The following is a 22892-nucleotide window of genomic DNA, read 5'->3' as shown; positions in this document are numbered from 1 at the left end:
ACCAATCTCTGTGAATATTCTCTTGGTATCTTGTGAGGAAACTGAGGCAAAGAGAGGTTCAAGGACATGTCCAAGATCATGTGCTTATTAAGAGATGCAGCCAGGATCCAGATCCAGGCCCTGACACTCCCTCTGATCATGTGCTTATTTAAGAGATGGAGGCAGGGTTCAGATCCAGGCTCTGCCGCTCCCTCTCCCGCATCCCTCAGGGGGATCCCTCACAGTCCCTGTGTCCCTCAGGCCTCTCCCAGGACCACTACTGAACACTGATTATAATTACCACTGCCCATAAGACGGTTCCTACATCACATTTATAACGCCAACGTCCGGCTTTCTATCACTTATTCTCAAATGCCTGCCGGACAATTCCACCTGCATGTCAAAATTTAAATATCTTAAGACCAAACTCATCATCTTTCTAAAATAAGCTTTTCTTCCTGAAATCTCCATTGCAGTTAATGACTCCAGGCTTCTCTCCCATGCCTACACTAGAAACCCCTGGCTGCAACATCTTCCTTGGTCTGCCCTCTGCCCTCCAGAATTGTCTTTGAAACGTGCACCCTGGCTTTCTCTGCTGCCAGTACCTCCTCCGGGCCTTCAGCACCTCTCACCTGGAGCTCCTCCTCCTGGCTACCAGCTTCCATGTCTCCCCTCAGCCTCCCCTGCATACTGCAGCCGCCAGGCCAATCACCCTAGGGCAGGGTTGCTCAGCCTCAGCCCTATGGACACTTGAGGCTGATCATTCTTTGTTGTAGAGGCCATCCTGTGCATTATAAGATGTTTCACAGCATCCCTGGGCTCCACCCTCTAGATACCAGTAGCACACACCCTCTATTCCATCCGCTTACCCCAGTTATGACAACCAAAATTGTCTCCAGACATTGCCAAATGTCCCCTGGGGGACAAAAATCACCCCATTTGAGAACCAAAACCCTAAAGTATGACTTAAACATGTTCCTCCATTCGGAAACTCTCAGTGACTCATCAATGGCCTCCTGAGGAATTGATAAGAAGAAAACAGTTTTCAAAGATTAGGAAATTCATTTTCCTATTTATGATTCCGTTTCTCTCGAGGTTCTGGGCTTAACCACATTTGGGCTAGGGTTCCAGGTATACAGGAGAACGAAGGTCTAAGAGGAAAAGCAGATGGCATTAGCTGGCAAATCCATCCATGGTCTTACATTCCAGGCTCCCATGGCTGAGTGCCCCCCAGCCTGGAAGCAGTGAGGCAAGGAGAGGTGAATATCTGGGCAGGCCCCAGGGCCAGATGGCTTGCATTTGGGACCCAGTCCCACCACTTCTAATTCTAGGACCCTCAACCTATCCTTTAGCCTGTCTCTGCCCCAGTTTCCTCCTATGAAAATAGGAATGAAAATGGTACCTAATTCATAGAGTTGTTGTGAGGCTCAGTGACTTAATTTATGTAAAAACCCTCAAAAGTGCCTGGCATAAAGCAAGTAATTGATAAATGCTACCCATTCATATTATTAATATTGTTACTACATTTCCTGCTATATTGCCGGTCTGTCTCCAAAACATGCTCTTGGTACACGCCAAAGTCAGTCCTTCCCTGGCCATGAACCTACCTTATGCTTGCCCCAACAAGGCCTATGTTCATGTTTTCTGCTAAAATCCTCTGCGGTTCACTTCCTCCTGTTGAAATTGCACACATATTTTTTCTTCATTCAACAAATGTTTATTAAGCTCCTACCTTTTTGTTTTGTTTTGTTTTCTGCGTGAATGTGATTTTTCTTTGTAAAAAAAATGCTTTGTAATTTTTGTGGGTACTTAGCAGGTATATATATTTATGGGGTACATGAGATGTTTTGATACATGCATGCAATAAACAATAATCACATAATGGAAAATAGTATATCCATCCCTTCAAGCATTTATCCTTGGTGTTATAAACCATCCAATTACACTCTTTTAGTTATTTTAAAATATACAATTAAATTATTTTTGACTATAGTTACCCTGTTGTGCTATAAAATACTAGGTCTCATTCATTCTTTCCAATAATAAATTTTGTTTGTACCCATTAACCATCCCCACTTCCCTCCCACCCCACCTCCACTCCCCTCTCCTTCCCAGTGTACACGTCTTTCAAGGCCTAACTTAAATGTCATCTCTGTCACAAACTCTCCCCTCTTCAAACAAGTGAGAACAACCTTTCCTGTTCCTGAAGCCCACAACCCTCTGATTATGTGCCCAACATCTTATGTCATGATTGTAGGTGGCAGAATCACTTCCCAACTAAATAAATCCCAGCCCCTACGGTAGAAGCCCTATTCGGGGATCAGTAGATCCCCTACAGAACCTGGCACAGAATGCCTTAGATTAATTATTTCATGCATGCATTTAAGTGAGAATTACTAAGTACTTCCAAAGTACTTAGTAACTTAATGCTCAAATGCATCCATGAAATAATTAATCTAAAGCGCTATTTTACAATATTGTGATTTCTTGCCCAAGACAAGCATTTTAAGGCATATGAATATTGAACTTCTGCTGGACTAAGCCGCATATTCTTGCTAACCTATATATGTAACAGAAAAGTTTTCAAACTTTCCCACTTGTTAAAGGTCTGAAACATGACAAATACCATTTCTCCACTTTTTAAAAGTATGTAAGTGTTGCATTAATATTCTCATATAAATCATTAACTGCTTCATCCTGCTTTTGCTTCTGAGTTGGCTTTGATGATTTCACCATAGTAAGGCATTGTAGAACCTCACAGTTTATGCTCATGAATGTGAGGTTTTGAGCATGAAGGTCCCTCGTCATGTCTGTTCCTGCAAGACAGTCTGGCACAGGAAAAACAGTTCACACTACACAGTGTTCATGAAACAATGGGCTCCTGGCCACCACGGAACCCCAGAAAACGGCCTGAGAGTTTGGGCCTCTGTCCTCTGGAGATAACAGAAACAGCTGTCAACAATGTTCTGGACAACATCAGAAAGGAACCTGTCACTCTGGCCTTGGGCCTGCCCACATGTCTGGGCAGCTGTCTGCCAGCGCTCCTCAGCCAAGCCGCAGGGGAACTGTAGAGCCCCAGCTGAGGGAGACTGAGACATAGAGAAAAAATGAGGTGACAGAGGACGGGGAGTGACCTTCCTAAGGAGGTAAGTCTGAAGGACTATAGCTTACTGAAACTCCACAAAAAAGTACAAGGTGTATCTGAGTGTTCCCTATAACCAGGGGATGCCATCTGAAGCCAGAAGAAAGGCAAATGCATTTGAGGGAATTGAAAGAAGTACTTAGCTGGGCGCGGTGGCTCACGCCTGTAATCCCAGCACTTTGGGAGGCCGAGGCGGGCGGATCACAAGGTCAGGAGATCGAGACTACGGTGAAACCCCGTCTCTACTAAAAATACAAAAAATGAGCTGGGCGCAGTGGTGGGCGCCTGTAGTCCCAGCTACTCGGGAGGCTGAGGCAGGAGAATGGCGTTAACCCAGGAGGCGGAGCTTGCAGTGAGCCGAGATCGCGCCACTGCACTCCAGCTTGGGAGACAGAGCGAAACTCAGTCTCAAAAAAAAAAAAGAAAAAGAAAGAAGTACTTAGTGGATCATACATATATGAAATGCATTCACCAAGCAAAAACACGGGGGTGGGGAAGAGGCTATTCAAGAAGGTTTATACAATGAGATCTCATCTTACCCCAGTCAGAATGGCTATAATGAAAAAGATTTTAAACGATCATAACAGATGTTAGCATTCCACACTGTTGGTGGAATTGTAGATCAGTACAAACTCTATGGAAAACAGTATGGAGATTTCTCAAAGAACTGAAAGTAGAACTACCATTTGGATCCAGTAATCCCACTACTGGGTATCTACTCAAAGGAAAAGAAATCATTACATTAAAAAGACACCTGTACTTGTATGTTTATGGCAGTACTATTCATAATAGCAAAGATGTGGAATCAACCTAAGTGCCCATAATCGAATGACTGGATAAAGAAAATGTGGTATATATACACAGCAGAATACTACTCAGCCATAAAAAAGAAGAAAATCATGTCTTTTGCAACAACTTGGATGAAACTGAAGGTCTTTATCTTAAGTGAAATAAGCCAGGCACAGAAAGACAAATATTACATGTTCTCATTCAGAAGTGGTTGCCAAAAAAGGTGTACACATGGACCTGGAGAGTGGAATAACAGACTCTGGAGACTCAGAAAGGTGAGGGGGTGGGAAGGGGGTGCATGAGGAGAAATTACTTAATGGGGTCAACGTACATTATTTGGGTGATGGAAACCCTAAAAGCCCTGATTTGACCACTCTGCATGCATCAAAATTGTACTTGTACCCCATACATTTATACAAATAAGTAAACAAGGGTTTACATGAATTTAGGGAGAACAAGATTCATAGGCAGTAAGAATAATACAAGCATGTTGGCTAGCATTCACTGAGCTTGTGTTCTGAGTCATACCTACTGTAAGAACTTTTCCTTGTATTATCTCATTTAATCCACATAAGCCTCAAGACGTGGACCCTGTTGTGATGATTCCCAGTTGTCTGGAGGAAAGCAAATGATGTTACAGAGAAGCCCCATCTGAGAGAACACACTGGGGTCCCCGTCCCAGCTCTGCCACTAACCAGTTGTGAAACCAGCACCTCACTCTACTTTCTGGGCCTTCGTTTCCTCATCAGTAAATAAGGCAACCTCTATGGCCCCTTCAGCTCTTACATGACAAACCCCAAGCCCAGACTGAGTGGACTACAGATCTAAACACCAGGAACATTCATTACGCTTCTAATATTCAAATGGAAAAGAAAAAACTTTGTTCATATGCAATTAAACCATCCGTTTAGAACACTAGAAACAGTAGCATAATCACAGTTCTAAAGTCCATAATGCTTCAATATGTCATAACAACATGCTGAATTACAGAGATAACTGAGACAAAAGCGTCATTTTTGCCTGTTTATTGGAATATTTCTCATTCTGCCCATATTTTCAGTGGGAAAAAAATAAATATGATTTTTTTCCACTCATAATTTTCTATAACTCAGGCTTTTGAATCTTACCTATCATTCATCTCTGACTTTCCCATCCTGCCTAGCACAGTGCCTTGCATATAACAGACTCCACATATATTTGCTAATCAGTCTACCTGTTTTATATCTATTTATTCTTATGCCATGTAGACAGAAGCCACTTTGTAACAAGTTTCCAAGCCAGTTGTGGCAGGAAACTTTTCTAAATTGCAGGATGCTTTCAATTACCTTGGTGGGTGAAGGGTTAAGTTAAAGGGACAGCTCTAACGCCTACCAGTCCAAATAGAGTTGCTGGCCAGCACTGCCCACTTTTTCTCTTTAGGCCTTCCCAGTACACTACCAACCCTAGCCTAAACGTGCATAAGCCCAAAACCTCAATCTCTTGAAAACTGTTTCCTTCTCTTTGTGATCTGTATTAACAGTTTAGGTACAGACTTACTCTAAGCAGTTTGTTCTAAGCTTGTGATTTTTTTTAAAAGCTTGTTGGGTTAATGAACCCATCTGAGATTCTGCTGAAAGCTACAAACCCACTTCAGAGAAATGCACATACAAGTCTTCATACATGTTCAGACGTGGGGCTGGGGGACGGTTCAGAGACCTCCAGGAGCTGGTCCATGGGCAAGAAGCTAAGAAGTTCTGGGAGGTGCTAAGCAGAGAGGGGCAAGCAAAGAGACTGAGACCACAATGGACGCAGCCACCATGCTCTCTGCCAGGGAGCACGAGACTCCTTCTCTAATAAAAAGGCCTGCAGGTCTCATAACATGGGCCTGTTAGAACGGCACCAGCACCAAACCTGGACTCATGAATCATTCAGAGGTTTTAACTTTAAATATCAGAAAAAGAAAAAAGAACAAAGAAAATGTTTTGAGTAGGAGAGAAGAAAATGTCCCTTAAAAGATAAATTCAAAATGACTTAAAAAAATATATGTGATGGTCTCCAATTACTATGGATATTAACTCATCAGTTCTCTGCAGGATAACTCCCCATAATAATTCAATATTTACCTGACCTAAACCAGGGTGGGCTCAACGGATGGCCTGGGGCGCCACTTGCAATTGATTTTTAGTGGCCAGCAGCTGTAATCGAATAACGTGAGTGTCTAGCAGTAGTTTGATTAGATTAGAGCAAATGTTATGGCCCTGTAATTTGGGAAATTCTGCAAATTTGAGTTTCCAGATCATCTCTGGACTCCATCATCAGTGCCCGCATGAATAGCAGACACTTAGGAAATGTTTGATGAATGACTTAATGAAATGCATGAATAGGTAAGCTAATGGTTTGTAGCCCCTGTCACCTTCACCATATACAAACACTGGCAGTTTCATGTGGCTACACCTTTGCTCATGTTCTTTTCCCCTTCTTCACCTAATTGCCACTTCCTTCAGAACTGAGCTCCAGCATCGTCTCCTCCTGGAAGCCTTCCCAGATTTCCCCTAGCTGGGATAAGAGCTCTGGGTTCCTTACAGCACCTTTTCATCAGAATTAACATTTGTCTTCCTTTGGTATCCGCTAAGAGCTGAATTGTGTCCCTCTAAATTCACACATTGAAGCCTTAACCCCCAATATGACTCTATTTGGAGACAGGGCCTTTAAGAGATAATTAAGGTTAAACGAAGTCATAAGGTGGGGCCCTAATCCAACATGGCCAGAGAGCACTCTCCCGTCCCTACTCCTGCACCCACACCAAGGAAAGGCCATGTGAAAACACAGCAAGAAGGCAGCTGTCTGCAAGCCAGGAAGAGAGCCTTCACCAGAACCCAGCCCTGCTGGCACCTTGATCATGAACTTCCAGCCTCCAGAACAGTGACAAAATTAATTTCCACTGTTTAAGTCATCCAACATGGTATTTTGTTAAGGCAGCCCAAGCTGACGGAGACAGTATCCCACATAGGCTCGAGCTCCTAAGGGCCAGGACTGTATTGTGTTCTTATTTCTAGTCTTAGCACCTAAGGCAGCCCTTGAACATAGTTAAGCACTGAATACATTATTGTTGAACAAATGTAAGAGTGGATGAAGATAAGAAGCCAGAAAGACTTCCTCCCTTTTCCACCCTTAGGACTGACTGCAAAGCCATGGTTGGACCTTCATCACTGTCAGTGAAAACCTCAATACTCCAGGTGCTGTCACTCCCAAGAGAGGGGCAAGGCGCAAGTCAAGGCCAGACATCAACCCTCTCACTGTCCTCCCTGCCCATCACTGCAGTTGTTGTTGCCGCATGACTCAGATGTCAGAAGTAAAGAGGAAAGGACAGAGCATTCAGAAATAATAAAACCCTTGGCTCATCGATGTCCTTTATTCACACAGTAGCAGGTCTTAGCTGTTCAACTTGGCTGTGGAGTCTTTCAACCCTTAATCAAGCTATGAGTACTCAACTGGGATTATGTACGTATGCTGTGGTTTGAGAGATAAACAAGAGGAAAAGTATAGTGCCTGCCCTCGAGGAATCTGTAATGTAGCCGGAGAGGACTGATATTAGGGTTTGCTCTCAGTCCTTCCCACATTTGTAAGTTGGTAGACAAAGATTTACTGAGTATCTAGAACACACAGGCCACAGTCAGGTGAAAAAAAGATGAATCGGCTGTGGATCCTAGCTTTAAGGAGCTTTTATAACTAAAAATATAACAATAACAATGAAGATACCAATATTTATTGAAATCTTACTACATAATATGCATTCTTCTGTATGTTTCTATAGATTTAACTTATTTAATTCCCACAACAGTTCTATAACATGGGTACTATTATCCCCCATCTTACAGAAGAGGAAACGGAGGCAGAGGCAATTAAGCTGCTTGCCCCATATATAAAGCTACCAAAACAGTAGAGCAGGGATTCCAATCTACCCAGGATTGCCACATGGTGACAGGGCCCTTCTTTCCCTCATCTCTAGAATGATACAGCTGCACTATGTGCAAAATTTTCATATGTTGGTGAAAGGATAGGAGGGGGCACAACATCAAAAGTAGGGGCACAGTCAGTTGGGAGCAGGTGGGTCCAGCGGCAGCTTGCTCAGCCAGGTGCCCTCAGTCCCCACTCTGTCCAGGAAGACCCCGCAGGGGAGCAGGAGGCTCCTTGCAAATCCCAGCCCAGACCATCTCCTGGGCTCTCTCCAGCACCCCACACCATGATCCTAGTGCTCTGGGAGTTCTGAGAACACAGAGATTTCCTGGAGCTGGGGAGGAAGCCAAGGACCATCTGAGAGTCTCAGGAGGTTGTGGCAGTGAGATGGAAGCTGACAGAGGGGTGCCCAGACGCAGGAACAGTTGTGGAAAGGCCAGCTGGAGGAGAGGGCACAGAGGCTTAGGGTAGAGTCAATGAATGGGGTCAGCAGGGCTGACATGAATTTTGCTCCATCCTTGCTTTCCCAAGTCCACGCATCATCCTGGGTGCATTCGCTCGTGTGAACATATGGCCATCTCACTCTTCAACCTTATGAAAGTGTGTGTCACTTAATCCAGTAATGGTACTGAAAGAATAGTTTCAATGTAAACTGAAGGTCCAGGAAGCAATGGGCTGGTACAGTCTTTTGCATTTCCATGGACGTTAGCTTAGGCTACGTCACTGAGAACATGACCCGGTTTAGCAACAACATCAACACAGCAGGCACCATAAGAAAATACCAAGTATTAGAAGACCAAGGCACGTAGGCAGCAAGATGCACACAAACTATGCAGCAAAGTGAAGGTAGAGGCCAGCAGCCAACTCTGCTTTTGATTAAAGCCCCTGTTAACCACACTGCATGGAGGAAAATGAGAAACAGCAATTTTGATAGCAGCAATGACAGAGTAACAGGAGTCTACCCCTGAGTGTGGCTGCAGTATTCCACCCAAGATGCAAAGGCAACTGCTACAGAGATAGGGTAGGTTCACTCCCAGCTTTAGATACTCTGTGTGTTTGAAGAGCTCCCAAAGAACTGGGTCTTCCTTCATCTGGAGATGACAAGGGGCAAGAGCTCTCTGTGTGCTCATTTCCATGTAAATGAAAACTTCAGCAGCAGATTTTCAGCAAAGCCACTCTCGAGGGGACAGATAAATGCTCTTCTACCTCCTTAAACCATACAAGACTCTCCCTGATTAATTCAAAGCCCACTGCACAGACTGCACTTTAAGGAGCACTTCCTCAAATCAGGCCCTGGCATTCCAGGGGCCCACACGTGGCAAAGATCTAGGAAGGTCTGGGGCTGAGAAGAGGCTGCAGCAAGTGACTCTCAGCAGGCTACCAGGTTGCTTTCCTGAAGGGCTCTGAGGCTGGACTGCAGAGGATTTCCAGGCATTCTCACAAAGGACTAGGAATCCCAAGGTCTCCAGCCCACAGACACCCAGAAGCAGCATCGTACCTGCAAAGCTATAAAGAGAATTCCCAAGAGTTAGAGAAAGCAGGCAGCTGGAGGTGAGAGGAGGCAGTCAACAACAAGGATAGGCACTTAGTGAGTCACTGGATTTAAATGCAACTGCCGGTTCACCCCACTGTCCTACCTGAGCCCATGGGGGTGAACTCACCATGCCCGCACACTTCCAGCAACAGAAATAGCATGCTGGATAATGGGGAGGCAGAGTGAGGGATGCATGGAGCACCTCTCTCCATTATGGACCTCCGGAGCACCTATAACAAATCACTTGCCTGCTTCACATGTTTAATTTCTTTTTCCTGAAGCTTCTGTGCGCACACAAAAGGAGCCGACTGGGCTTGGGCCAACAGCTATTGAGAAGTTCCTCTCAACACCACAAGGACCTTCTCCATCTCCAGACGTCACCATTCACTGAACATGCCAGCAGCAGGCACTGAGAACAGACTGGCACATCCCATTTTGCAGCAAAACAGCTCCTCCAGCTGCCTGACATCATGTCCACACACAATGAGCTTTCACGGGGGTCAGGACCTGCACGTGGGAAGGCATTTACATGCTGTGCAGAGCATTCCTTACCCTCCCTTTGTACTCAGGGAGGCAAAAGGCAAAAATAGCCCTAGGTGCAGCGGAGAGATGTCTCCCTCCAGATGCGCAATAATTACTCTGTTTTGTATTTATCAAATGCCTCTGACATTGCCTCCTGTATACCAGCACACCCTATGTCCCTGTGAAGTCCAGAGGAACAAGCCTTATGGCCCCCGATTTACAGATGAAGAAACCAATGCGTGGCAAGGTTAAGGGACTTGCTTCAGAGATGACAGAGCTCGTCACAGGGGATGGGGTGACAGAGAGATCACTCTCTAACAACTGAATATTTTGAAGATGAGCTGACAGCCAGAGAAGACTGAATCTTTGAAAAACTCAAGGACATGGCTGCCAAAAAACTTGTGCAGGGAGAATCTGTATCCGGAACGCTGAGCATATTTTTAAAAATCCCAGTACCCCAGGACAGAGGTAGGGGCAGCAGCAGGGATGACGCCCCCTGGCCACCATCACTGCAGTATTCAGGTGACAGACCCCTCTGCTCAATGTCCCCAGGAAGGGAAACACTCAAAGCCACTCATGGCCACACTGACCCTGCTGTACTCCTCCTCTTAGCTTTGTCCTCCCATTGAAGGCTAGAAAGCTACTTGGGAGGCTGAGGCAGGAGAATTGCTGGAGATGGGGAGGCAGAAGCTGCAGCAAGCCGAGATCGTGGCACTGCACTCCAGCCTGGGCAACAAGACTGAAACTCTGTCTCAAGAAAAAAAAAAGAAAGAAAAAGAAAAGGTTCTGGCTCTTCTGCAGCTGAGCCTTTGACAGTTCTGTGTGGATTCTCCACCCCCTCATCATAGGCTGGGGGGACAAAACAAAGCACTGCCCTCAGGAAATTTATATTCTAGTTTGGGCTACTTAGGAGACTCGCATTGACCTAGGAGGGTCAATTGACCTATGCGAAGGGTCGCATTAACCTAGAACCCTTCTGGTTCTGTCAACTTTCTGTCCAGTTGATATGGGCATCCAGAATTCAGATTAAACAGTAACCGAATAATATACAAATAAGTCTCCTGCCCCCAAATAAGAGGCGCAATCAATTGCCAGAATAAAGTGTTGTTGGTTTCTTACAAATTCTTATTATGACCAATGCTGATGGTCAGCATAACTCCTCAGCCTCCTTACTGGCTTCTCTTGACACTTAAAATGTGTCCCCTGGGCTTCATCTTCAAACTCTCCTATCTGTTCATTCTACCCTCACTTCCTGTGAAACCCGGCTTCCCCTGCAGCTCTAGCAACCCTCTCAACGTAGATGACAAACAAATTTTCATTATCAGTCCCAATCCCTCTCCTGAACACCAAAGTGAGTTTTCAGCTGTTTGATAAATGGTGCCCAGATGGATGTCCTGCAGGTGACGCAAGCTTCCTCATCCAGAATGAACTCATTAGCTTTCCCTCTGAATGACCACTGCTGGAGCTCTGCTAGTGGCTCCTCCTGCTCCTCCATCCTCATGTCCAGCCAGCTGTCCGGCCTCAGTGAATTCTCCCTCTCTGCGTCTTTTAGCTCCATTTATTGTTCTCCAGTGAAAGCCCTCATCACGTCCCTTCTAGGTCAATGCGAGAGTTTCCTAAGTAGCCCACACTAGAATATAAATCTCCTGAGGGCAGCACTTTGTTTTGTTCCCCCAGTGTATCCTCCACCTGTTCACTAATAGATGCACAATAAACACTCAATGAGCAAAGGTCTCTCTACTTCTTTTCCACTCCCACATTGTTAAAGCATTATTTTCTAAAACAGATCAGATCACTCCATGCCCCTGAAGACATATCTTGTAGGCTCCCAGCTGCTACCGTATAAAGTTCAAATTCCTAAACATTGTTAGCTGGGCATGTAAGGCCAACCTGCTTTTCTGGCCTCTTCTCTTCTCAATCTATTGACCCTTTACTGAAGCTGCCTTGAGCTACTCCTTGTCTCCAGTCCATATTATTTCTCATTCAAATCTCTGCTTTCCCAATCCTCTCTCCTGAAAAATATCACCTTCTAACACCTTCTCTGCCTGGAAAATTATTTCATTGTTCAAAGCTTAGCTCAAATGTCATATTCCTTGGTAAGCCTTCCCCTACTCCTCCCCTCTCCCCAGAGTCTCTGAAATAAACCTCCACTACAGGACATACCATACCAAATCATGACAGTTAGTCCTATAGGACTATTGAGGCCAACAATTGCTTCATCTATTCCACAGGTCTACTTTGGCCTGTGCCATTGGGTATTGGGATGCGTTGTTATGCTATACCCCTTCAGGACAAAGGAAGCTCTTGGTAGGGCTAACTCCAGCACAGTGAATGTAGCAAGAGTGCATTACCAGTTCATTGGTGGTGATGTTGGTAGCTCAAATAGTTATGATACTTCCCTCAATGATGCCCCTGATTCTCACAACCATGGAAGGCAGATGGTCCAAGTATTGTTGTCTTTTCACAGATAATGAAATTGAGGCAGTAATTAGGTTACTGTCACGCAGCCAGTTGGTGACAATAGCATGGAAAACTGGCCCTATGTGTTTTCTACAAGACCCTATACTTTTTCAAGTCTTTGCCTCAAAAAAACTTAAGTCATTATTAAAAGCAAATGATTACTTGTAATCCCAGCACTTTGGGAGGCCAAGGTGGTTGGATTACTTGTGGTCAGGAGTTCACCTGGCCAACATGGTGAAACCCTGTCTCTCCCCAAAAATTAAAAAAGTAGCCAGGTGTTATGGCACACACCTGTAATCCCAGATGCTCAGGAGGCTGAGGCAGGAGAATTGCTTGAACCCAGGAGGCAGAGGTTGCAGTGAGCCAAGATTGCACCATTGCACTCCTGCCTGGGCAACAGAGCAAGACTCTGCCTCAAAAAAAAAAAAAAAAAAGCAAACGAGCACCTCCCATCTACAAAACAATGCTGTAAACAAAAGGATGATAGAAAAAAGCCTAGTCCACCACTTACAGTTAAGGGGAATAATCTGGGCAAGCCTTTTAAATGTCACAGAGCAATTCAGACCATATTGTTCTAAATCAGAGGAACTGTACATTTCTAAAATATTACACCCCCTTTTTGTGTAAGTATAATTTAAACACTTAGGCCAGGCGCAGTGGCTCACGCCTATAATCCCAGCACTTTGGGAGGCCGAGGTGGCCAGATCACGAGGTCAGGAGATCGAGACCATCCTGGCTAACACGGTGAAACCCCATCTCTACTAAAAATACAAAAAATTAGCTGGTAGTGGTGGTGCGTGCCTGTAGTCCCAGCTACTCAGAGGCTGAGGCAGGAGAATGGTGAGAACCCGGGAGGCGGAGCTTGCAGTGAGCCGAGATCACACCACTGCACTCCAGCCCGGGCGACAAAGCGAGACTCCATCTCAAAAAATAAATAAATAAATAAATTAATAATAATAAAAATAATAATTTAAACACTGAGGTAGCCTTCATCAGCCACCGAGTATATGCTGTCATGTTATGACCGAAACATACAGATGAGCCCCCCAACACACACACAAAACGTTAACTGAAAATGCATCCTTGGGTTAGATTCTAACATTGACACTCAGAGTTGGTTAATAGTGGTAGCTTAAAAGGACTGTTGAGAGCCTTTCACAAGATTAATTCTAAACCTATTAAATTTTTACAAAATAAGCAGATCCTATTGTTTCTTGCCTGGAGAAAATCAGAATCTAGGTTTAAGTATTTAGGGAAGTCTGAAGCATTCTTCTACGTACTGAGAATCTGAATTTGAAACTAGTTAGAACAGCAACAATGCTGTGGATACAAAGATGTTAAAGAATCCACCATAAGAATGCTTTTTTTTTTTTTTTTTTTTGAGACAAGCTCTTACTCTGTCCCCTAGGCTGGAGGGCAGTGGCTTGATTTCAGCTCACTGCACTTCTGCTGGGACTACAGACATGTGCCACCACACTCGGCTATTTTGTTGTTTGGTTTTTTTTTTTTTCAGATGGAGTCTTGCTCTGTCACCCAGGCTGGAGTTCAGTGGCACGATCTCGGCTCACTGTAACCCCCACCTCCCAGGTTCAAGCGATTCTCCTGTTTCAGCCTCCCAGGTAGCTGGGATTACAGGTACATGCCACCATGCCCAGTTAATTTTTGTATTTTTAGTAGAGATAGGGTTTTGCCACGTTGGCCAGGCTGATCTCAAACTCCTGACCTCAAATGATCCACCCACCTCGGCCTCCCAAAGTGCTGGGATAACAGATGTGAGCCACCGCACCGTGCCCATTTTCTTTCTTTCTGAAAAAGAACCTCCCTCTTACTGATTCACCCAATTCAACCACATATGTCTTTTATAAATGCAATCAGACCCAAAAAATAAGGTCTTTTTATATTGTGTTACTCTGAGAAAAAAACGAATATAATGCATGGGTGATCCTCCTTGCTCATTTCCACTTCCACGCTGGTAATTCTGGGAGACAAAAGTCACAAATTTCCAACAGAAACATGAGATAACCAGGCTACTCCTTCACTTGCAAAGAATGTCGCCCTTACTCATCCTCTCTTGAAAACTCAGTGGATTGGGATGATAACGAAATGACCACTGATCAGGTTTACCAGGTTCTGCAATTCTTCTTACTCCTAAGAACCAAAAGCTATTCCTGGAGACTGGGTGTGCACTCTTGGGTACACAGATAGGGTCATGCTTCTGTCTGCCTGCAGGCCCCGACGTGCTGTCGCCTGCACATGCCTCTGTTACACAGGGGAGGTTCATCTATAATGGCACTCCCAAATTTATTGTCCTTTCCAAATAATATCAAGAATTATTTTGACTTCTCTGATGTTCCCAGTTTACCTTAAGATTAATAAAGCAATTACAATACTCTCAATTAAGAAGCTATTTGAGCAACTCACTTAATTATTTCTATTTTTTTTTTTTTCTTGAGTGGATAGTTTTCTTCTCTCTTAGGGCAGTACAACATCCTTCTTCTGAGAGAAGAAGAAATATTGGGCCAAATTCTTTCCTAAAACACAGCATCTTAAGCTCATACCATCTAACATGACTTTCTGAGTAAGTGACTCTCAGATTTTACAAACTGTCAAACGTTATTTTTACTTCAAATTTAACCTTTTAGGGGGAACTTTTACACACATTCACAAACCTCAGATTTCTTTTTCTTTTTTTTTCAGTGACAGGGTCTTGCTCTGTTGCCCAGACTGGAGTATACTGGCACAATCATAGCTCGCTGCAGCCTCAAATTCCTGGGCTCAAGTGATTCTCCCAGTTCAGCCTCCCAAAGTGCTGGGATTACAGGCATGAGCCACCGCGCCTGGCCAGATTTTGTTTTTTGTTTACCTTTTGACATATACTAACTAGATTTTCATCTACATCATACAGTTGAGAAGATAAGTTCAAAGTCTGGACCAAAATGACGAAGAGGAAACAAAGAGGAAAGTCTTCACCAATAGAAGATATCACTCCTAATCAGGCTTTGTCTGATATCTGTGGAACCCTGGGACAGCAACCTCACTGAGGACATCTCTTGAAATTTAATAAACAACAACAAAAAAAGGCAGAAATCAAAAAAGAGAGAGAGAGAAATACTCAAAATCTCTTCCTTATCTTACTAGGTTGTTAAGAAAATTAAAGGTGGCGATACAACTAAAAATATCTTGCAAACTGTATACTTGTCAAGTGCTTATCCAAATTACATGAAAAAGAACCACTCTTAGGAAGGCTCTCACTAAGGTAGCAACAGAGCGCAGAGAACCATCAGAAGGGAATGGTGATGGCAGTGACAGTCACTAGCAGAAGGCCCCAGAAACCACCCACTTGTTTACTCACCTTTGGCAGAGCAGGTAAGAGTCAGGCACAACCCATTCTGACTACCTTCTTCCAACAGGCACAAAAGGACAGGCACATGGGTTTCTGTCCTCTTACTATTCACCATTCAGAGCCCAAGATTCAGGCACTCTGGCCTTCACTTTGTTTTGAGTTGTGGGATTTTTCTTGTTGTTGTTGTTAACGATTTGTTTACATGCTTTCTGCATCTTGCTCACAACACAAAAGATTTCCCTTCTCTCAGGGCAGGGGGTGTTCCAAAATATTTGATAACTCAGCTTAAAGAAAAATGTTTGAGTCAAATACAATACGAAGAAAAAATTTAGGGATTGGGACTTCCAAGCCCTGGCATGCTAAAAGAAAGATTATCATTAAAAGAATAATCTGGGTCACCATGCCCCACTTGTAAGCTAGGTGATCTTGGACAAGTTGCTTAATCTTTCCATGCCTTCTTTTCTTCTTCTATATAATAAGGACAAATAACGAAATCTACTTTATACAGCTGTGAGGAATTAAATGAGTTACTATACACGAAGTGTGGAAAACTGAGTTGGTATGTAATAAGCACTCTTCAATTATTATTGAAGTATTATTAACAATTTGGAAACTTTTATCAATCACCCAAGTGTTGGCCAATTTAAAATTTTGTCCCTTTTCCCAATCTCCCATGGTTAACAATAGTTGAACAGCTCATTCTTATGAGAATGGACCAATAAATCAATAAAATATGTAAGAATATACATCTATCCATCAGTCCCAGATACTGTGATTGGTTTTGGTGAGGCAGGACCATATTTGTTTACAAATTTGAAAGCCTATCCTTTTGCCCCTTTCTTTCCCTCAATTCAGAGGCAATAATCCCAATGATCTATTTAGACATACTGTTACCATGTGTGGTTATTTCAATTGTCAAACAGCAAATAAGCTTTCAAAGCAGGGCAAGGATAAAGAGGAGCAGTCTGCAAAATCACTTTTCTCATCAGAATCAATAGAAAACACTAACATGAAATTTTAAATCAAATTTAAAATATGTGTGAAAAAATAATTTTATGCATGCTTTTTGCATTTAAACTTTTGAGAAAACACCAACCCTTACTTGTATGTTTTCTCAGGAGCAAGAACTGTATCCCCTTAACTGTGTATCCCCAGGATATACAACAGACACTGGAAAAAGATGGATGGACGGGTGGGAAAAAGAGAGCCGGCTTTACCCAGATTTTAGAATCCATCAAATTTCTGTAATCACAGAATCGAATATTAGTGGTATGAAAGCAACTGAGTCAAGGGTAAGTCATACCACTTGACCAAAGCTAGGTGGCAATTTAAGGACAGAGGCTGAACTTGAGTTCTATCCATCCTATAAAGAATGCAGAGCTCTTGTTTATACCACAGCTTCCCATCTAAAGGTAAGCCTCCTTGGTTTTTTGCAAGCTTTGGAAATATGTCTCTGAAACCAGGAACAGAATAATTCAGGTACTTTTCTTCAAGTATCTAATCAGTATTTACTGGAGACAGGTCTTCACCTACATTCTTCATTACATTCAAAAATTAAAGAACCACTGATTCTCTGATTTGCCTCTTCAGGCCTCTGAGACAAGAGATTTGCTACTTGTTATACAAAATCCTTCTGCCTCCAAAAGCTTTCAGATTTCACCCACTGGATAAATCAAAAGAGTTTCCATGCTGCTTATATTAAGGTAGCCTTTTGTTGAAGAAACATACGTTAGAGTTAGAGGAGCTGGGACTTTGTGTACAGATTAAGTGCAGTTTGAAATTGTGAATTTTAGATGTAGCACTGCATGAAAAGCTTTCAGTCTACCATGTAAGAAAGTGTTTCTCAATAAAACCAAGGGACTTAACACCTACAAATCAGTAAGTCAGTCAGAAAGCATCTGTTTCTACCTGCTGGCACACAGCACAGCACTAAAGTGACATGAACCAAATGAGGGTTCCAGGAGCTCAATTTAGCTGCACTAGGACCATGACTTGGGTATGCAGAAAGGGCAGCTAGACCGGGGGTTTGCATGAGTCAGAGACCTAGAAACAGAGAAAGGAAGACAAGCCAAGCTCAGATGATATTTTGCTCCTGCTCTCCACCCTTCAGTGGGTTCCCCACTGCCTGCTGTGACTTTCAGAAGCCCCCTTGGAGCTTCTAGGACTTTTACAATAAGGTTCTAACCTATTTTTCCTTCTACCCTACTGATTCCTTGCAGGTATAGTATATTCTAGATTAAAAGACTATTTTCTGCTCCCTGAAGAGTCCAATCACATAACCACCTCCACACCTTTGCACGAGCTATCCCTCCACCTGAGATGCATCCTCCCTCCCCACCATCCTATCCTAAGTGCCACCTCTTCTCTAGAGCGTTTCCTGATTTTCCTTCCAGCCTCACAGACTACCATTAATTGGATGTGGCCCCAGCTATCATGAAACTTTTGCACTTTTGTAAAAAGTAACTCACTCATGGTAATTATTTTCTAAATGGTATGGCAGTAATTTGGGAGTCTTTTTTCTTGCTCTCAATCAAAATTAGCTGAACATCTATGTGTCAGATGTTGTGCTGGGTGACTGAGACACAAAAATGAATAAAGTCGAGGTTCTTGCCCTCAGTGGGCTTGTGGTCTAGTATACGAGACAATATTATTATAGAGGGTTGCAGCTAGTGCAATGGAAACCCAGGTAAGGGAAGAACTTACTGACTAAGGAAATATGAGAGACGTTATGGCATTTAAAAGTTGGGGATAGAGAGAAATTGGAGGAAATTTGCTCACTTAGGGAAAAAATGAGTAAGAGAGAGTTGTAGGTAAAAATAACATTTATGCAATAGTGCTTGGCTCAGGACAGGGGATAGGCACTCAATGTTTATTGAATGAATAAAGCAAAGGTCTCCAAAATTATGGCATTGGCTCAGCCCCCTCCTCCCTACTATTACTTACATTTACTAAGTGCCTACATGTTTCCCATCCTTCACACCAACCCCATAAATTAGGCACCATCATCCTCATTTTATAGATGAAGAAGCTAAGGCTCCCAAGTCCTGAGACCCCAAAGCTATCAAGTGGCAGAGCCTGATTGAGTTATTTATTATATAGAAACGTGCTAAAGTTATTTAAGTTATTTATAATATAGAAAGTTATTTATGATATAGAAATATAGCTAAAGTATTGAGTTATTTATAATATAGAAACGTGCTAAAGAATTCACCTTAAAGGAGTCACTTGTTGAACAAACTCTTGGCTCTCTTCCTTGAAGCCTGGGGGTGAGGGGTACTCTGGGCATCCTTCAAAGCCCAGCAGATCTCTGGTCAAGTGTACTGGGGCAGAAAGGAGAGAAACGGCTGAGACTATGCTCCATGCAGATTCCATGCACGGCAGGGTCCTATATGTCCCCACCAACCTAATATGAGTTCTTGCACAGTATTTGGTCTCAGAGGCCCCAAAAGAGGGCCCTCTTCCTTAATGACAAAAGACAACCTGCAGAGAGCCACCCAAACATCATCTCAGGACAAGTTAGGCTTATAAAAGTTTCCCTAGGGTTCAAAGAACTGAAGTGGAGCTCTGGCATTCTAAGACAAAGCATTTCATTTTTGACGGAGTTCTTCTTCCTACTTTTCTTTGTCTAATCATTTTCTCAATGTCTGCCTTTCTAGCTCAGGCTTTTTCTTCAATACTTGTACTGGGCACATGGTTTTTTTTTCTCCTAGCTGAGACGATTATATCTTGCCATTGTGGTGTGCCTTTTCCATTGAAAGCAATCAAAAATGAAAATCCACATTTCAGAACAGTGTCTATTAAATATGTACCATTTTGTGTACGAAAAAAAGCACTCTCTGAGGGCTGATTTCAGCTCTGTGTATCACCTGAAGATTAGATAGTGGGTGAGACTTCTGCTCCTCACAGGCCATTTGCATTTAGTAATCAAGAATGATGGCAGAAAGTCTGGAGTAGAAGCAACTTATTTTAAGGAATGCCTTGGTCTCAAGCATTGCTAATCAAAGTGTGGTCCTTGGATCAGCGGTAACTGCTTCACCTGGGAGCTTATTAGAAATGCAGAATCTCAGGCCCCACTCCAGACCAAATGAATCAGAATCTGCCTTTTAACAAGACCCCAGGTGATCTGTATGCACATTAAAGTTTTAGAAGCACAGGTCTAGAGCTAAGGTGTATTTGCTTTTATTGCCTTACTGGAGCGTCCATGTGCATTTCTTTCCTAAGAAAAAAAATCTCTGTATAGTGAACTCCATAGGACATCCCCCACCACCCTTGCCTGCCCAAAAGGTTTATTCATGGAAGAACTGTGAAGTGATAAATATTCTTCCAGAAATCACACTCTCAGCCTGAAGGAGTTCAAAGTGAAACGAAGCTGATGGCTAGCTTCCTGCAGCGTTATGAGTGCCTAAAAAGAGAGAGCTCTGAGACTGACAGGTGACAGGAAACCCTTACTCCTATCCTCTTCTCCAAGGCTCTAGATATTTTTGCCTGGCATGATCCCCCACTGAGGAAGGCAGGGAAAAAAGACATGCTACAGGAACCTTAGAGGTAACTGTCATAAGACCGAGGTGGCCATGACATACACTGAGCTCTGAAATGTTGAGGAGGATGCTCTGTAAACACGACCAAGCAGAACCAAGAGCACAAAACAAATCTCAGCTGTGCTCAGACCTCACCCATCCAATAACAATAGTCAAGACAAATGTAAATGAACCTTGATTCACTAGTCTGTCATCTACAGAAGATAAATGGACCAAGAAGATGGAAAATCACGTGGACCTGGTTTGAGAGAATGAAAGCTAGAACTGGGAGGCAAAAGCAGAGAGGAGGGGAGGAAATGATCCAGATTCACCAAATACTGTTCTGCCCCTCTATTCCCACTCATCTGTGAAGCAGAGCTGGTGTCCACGGCAGATCAGAGGCTGTGACCAGAGCCCTGGCAGGCCACACAGGTGCTGGCCTGGCCTCACACTTGACCTTTTCCTCCATGAAGAGGAAGCCTACCTCAGAGAAATCTCTATAAAAACTACAAGCACCCAAAAAGTTATTCCTTCTTAAAACAAATATACAAAAATAAAAATAAAAACCAATGTCCACCCAAAGCAAGAGTTTTTTCACTAATTTTGATACATATGCATATTGCAATAAACACCTTTATACTCTGGGCATCTTTCAGAAGTCTAAGTTGGAATGCCTGGGTCATTGATTACTCTGTGTTAAAGCCCAACGTGTTACACCTCTCCTCCACTTTTACTAATTTTTCACTCATTTTTTTTTCCATTTTCACCTTCGAATTCTCTGAAACAGCGATATTTTAAAATGCTAAAATGGTTTATTTATAGCTATCAATACTTGCTTTTCAACCAATTATAATTTATTTATATATTAACAGTATCTCAGCTCCTTCTAACGTCCATATCAACAAGCTCTAGAGAACGTTTGCAATGGACAGTAATGACGGACAGCAATGAGCAGTGGAGGCAGGGAGACTAGGCTCTGAAATTCAGACAGGAACTCCATCTGTCTTCCTCTACCACAATCAAAAGATACCCCTCCCCCAGAGCCAAATACGTTATAGATTAGCCGCCCACGGAGGCTGAGGCTATCAATTTTATTTCAGCTAACTTCTACTTCATAGAAGAGCGATTCACTTTATTCCCCGAAATCAGACCTCGATGAGCAAAGCAAACTGTCAGAGGCACACCTGAAAGAACACCTCTGCATCTCCTCCCCGCCCCCAACATACACAGACACGCTGCACACGCAGGGAAAGGGAAAGTTAACTTTCAAATAAACCTGCCCCTCAGCCAGTCTGACCATGTTTCCAGACCCTTCACATTCTCAAAGGTGGTTCTTACAACTCTTGCTTAAATCCAGAGGCTGAAATCTGACTTCTATCTGCTGAAGGCATTGACAAGGGTCAGAGGTCCACAAATACATCACTCCCCCGCCCCCTCTTTCTTGGCCAAAGTGGTAATAATGGGCCAGGCTTTATTGTCTTTCCTTGGGAGAAGCCAGGCCCGGAGGCTGGTGGGAAGCTCCAGACAGAATGTGGGTGTGTGAATCTGTGCGGGCTCCACAGGGGAATTTTCAGGGAACTCCAGCGGTTTCGGAGAAGGACGGCCATAGGCTGGGACGCAGGCACCCTCGCGTTGTCAGATCCTCCTGAAGTCTGGGTGTATGGGGGATGGGTGCAAGGCTGTCCTGGCAGCTAGGCTCTCTCTCCCCTCTGGGCCATCCCTAGGCCCTCCCAACACAGCTGGGTCACTCACCGCCCGTTAGCTGTGCAGGGCCGAAGCACAGCGCCAGCTGAAACCACAGGATCACGGCCAAGAGTCTCTGGGGGGACTGAGGTTGCTGCTGCTGCTGCTGCTGCTGCTCTAGAAATCCATCTCCAATGCTCGGGTTCATTCCATGATACATCTTTCATCCAGAGAGGGCATCCAGCTTGCAAGGGTCTGCAACCAGAAGCGGAACACCACAATAAGCCAGTCTGTCCAGGCTCGGGGGCCACGCTCTCCCTCCTCCGCTCTGGGACCCGGCGCCTCGGCTTCCCAGGCTCCATCCTGGTTCCTCCCCCGCGCGGCCCCCGCCCCCTTTCCCACGGCGAGGTCCCCCGCCTTCCCCCGAGCCGGGTGCACTGAGTAACAGCCGCCGTGGGATGCTGCGCGTGCTGGAGGATGGAGGACAGGAGGGAGGGCAGGGGTTAGCGCACATTGGCTCCGCGCCGGTCCCCGGGATTCAGCAGCTGTGCCCACCACAGGAAAGTCTAAAGCCTCCCCGCGTCTCGGGGCCGAGAGGACACTTTTCCCTGGGCCTATACATTGCACTCTGGGAATCTCACAACGTGGCACCGTCTCCCCCAGCTACTTCTCTGGTTTTCCTCGGGATTGGGATGGATCCTACTGCCCCAGTCCCCACTGAGATGTCAATGCGCTGTCAAAAAAAAAAAAAGAATTTCTCCCTTGGGGAGCAGCACCAGGCACCAACTCCCCCTCCCCGGCCTGCGAACGCCTCCCCGGGACGGAAGCCCCTTCCGGGGCTTTCGGTCTTACCTGTGGGTCTCATGCATGCAGCTTCCTTCCCTCCTCCGCCTCCTCCCCCCGCCAGTCTAACCCGCATCTGTGCGCGACCTCTGCTGCCGCCGCTGCGCGAGCGAACGAGACGGAAGCTTCGGCGGCGGCGCCCGG

At 44.4% G+C, this 22892-nt stretch overlaps 1 protein-coding gene across 3 annotated transcripts in view; it reads right to left on the bottom strand.

The window, feature by feature from the left end:
* The window catches only part of SUSD4 (sushi domain containing 4), a 141997-nt gene extending 119105 nt beyond the window's left edge, over positions 1–22892 (bottom strand). For 2 of the 3 annotated variants that reach the window (XM_012000995.1, XM_012000996.1), the window contains exons 1-2: positions 22758–22892; positions 21975–22160 (exon numbers count right to left, since the gene is read on the bottom strand). In XM_012000995.1, the coding sequence (XP_011856385.1) occupies positions 21975–22125 (151 nt within the window). In that variant the 5' untranslated portion in view covers positions 22126–22160; positions 22758–22892. The remainder of the gene's footprint in view (positions 1–21974; positions 22161–22757) is intronic. The other variant, XM_012000993.1, reaches the window with a different exon arrangement.

This window comes from Mandrillus leucophaeus, unplaced genomic scaffold, assembly GCF_000951045.1.
Source record: "Mandrillus leucophaeus isolate KB7577 unplaced genomic scaffold, Mleu.le_1.0 Scaffold645, whole genome shotgun sequence".
In the NCBI taxonomy this organism is placed as follows: domain Eukaryota; kingdom Metazoa; phylum Chordata; class Mammalia; order Primates; family Cercopithecidae; genus Mandrillus; species Mandrillus leucophaeus.
The sequence above is the reverse complement of the archived record's forward strand: the minus strand, read 5'-3'. Positions and strand labels throughout refer to the sequence as shown.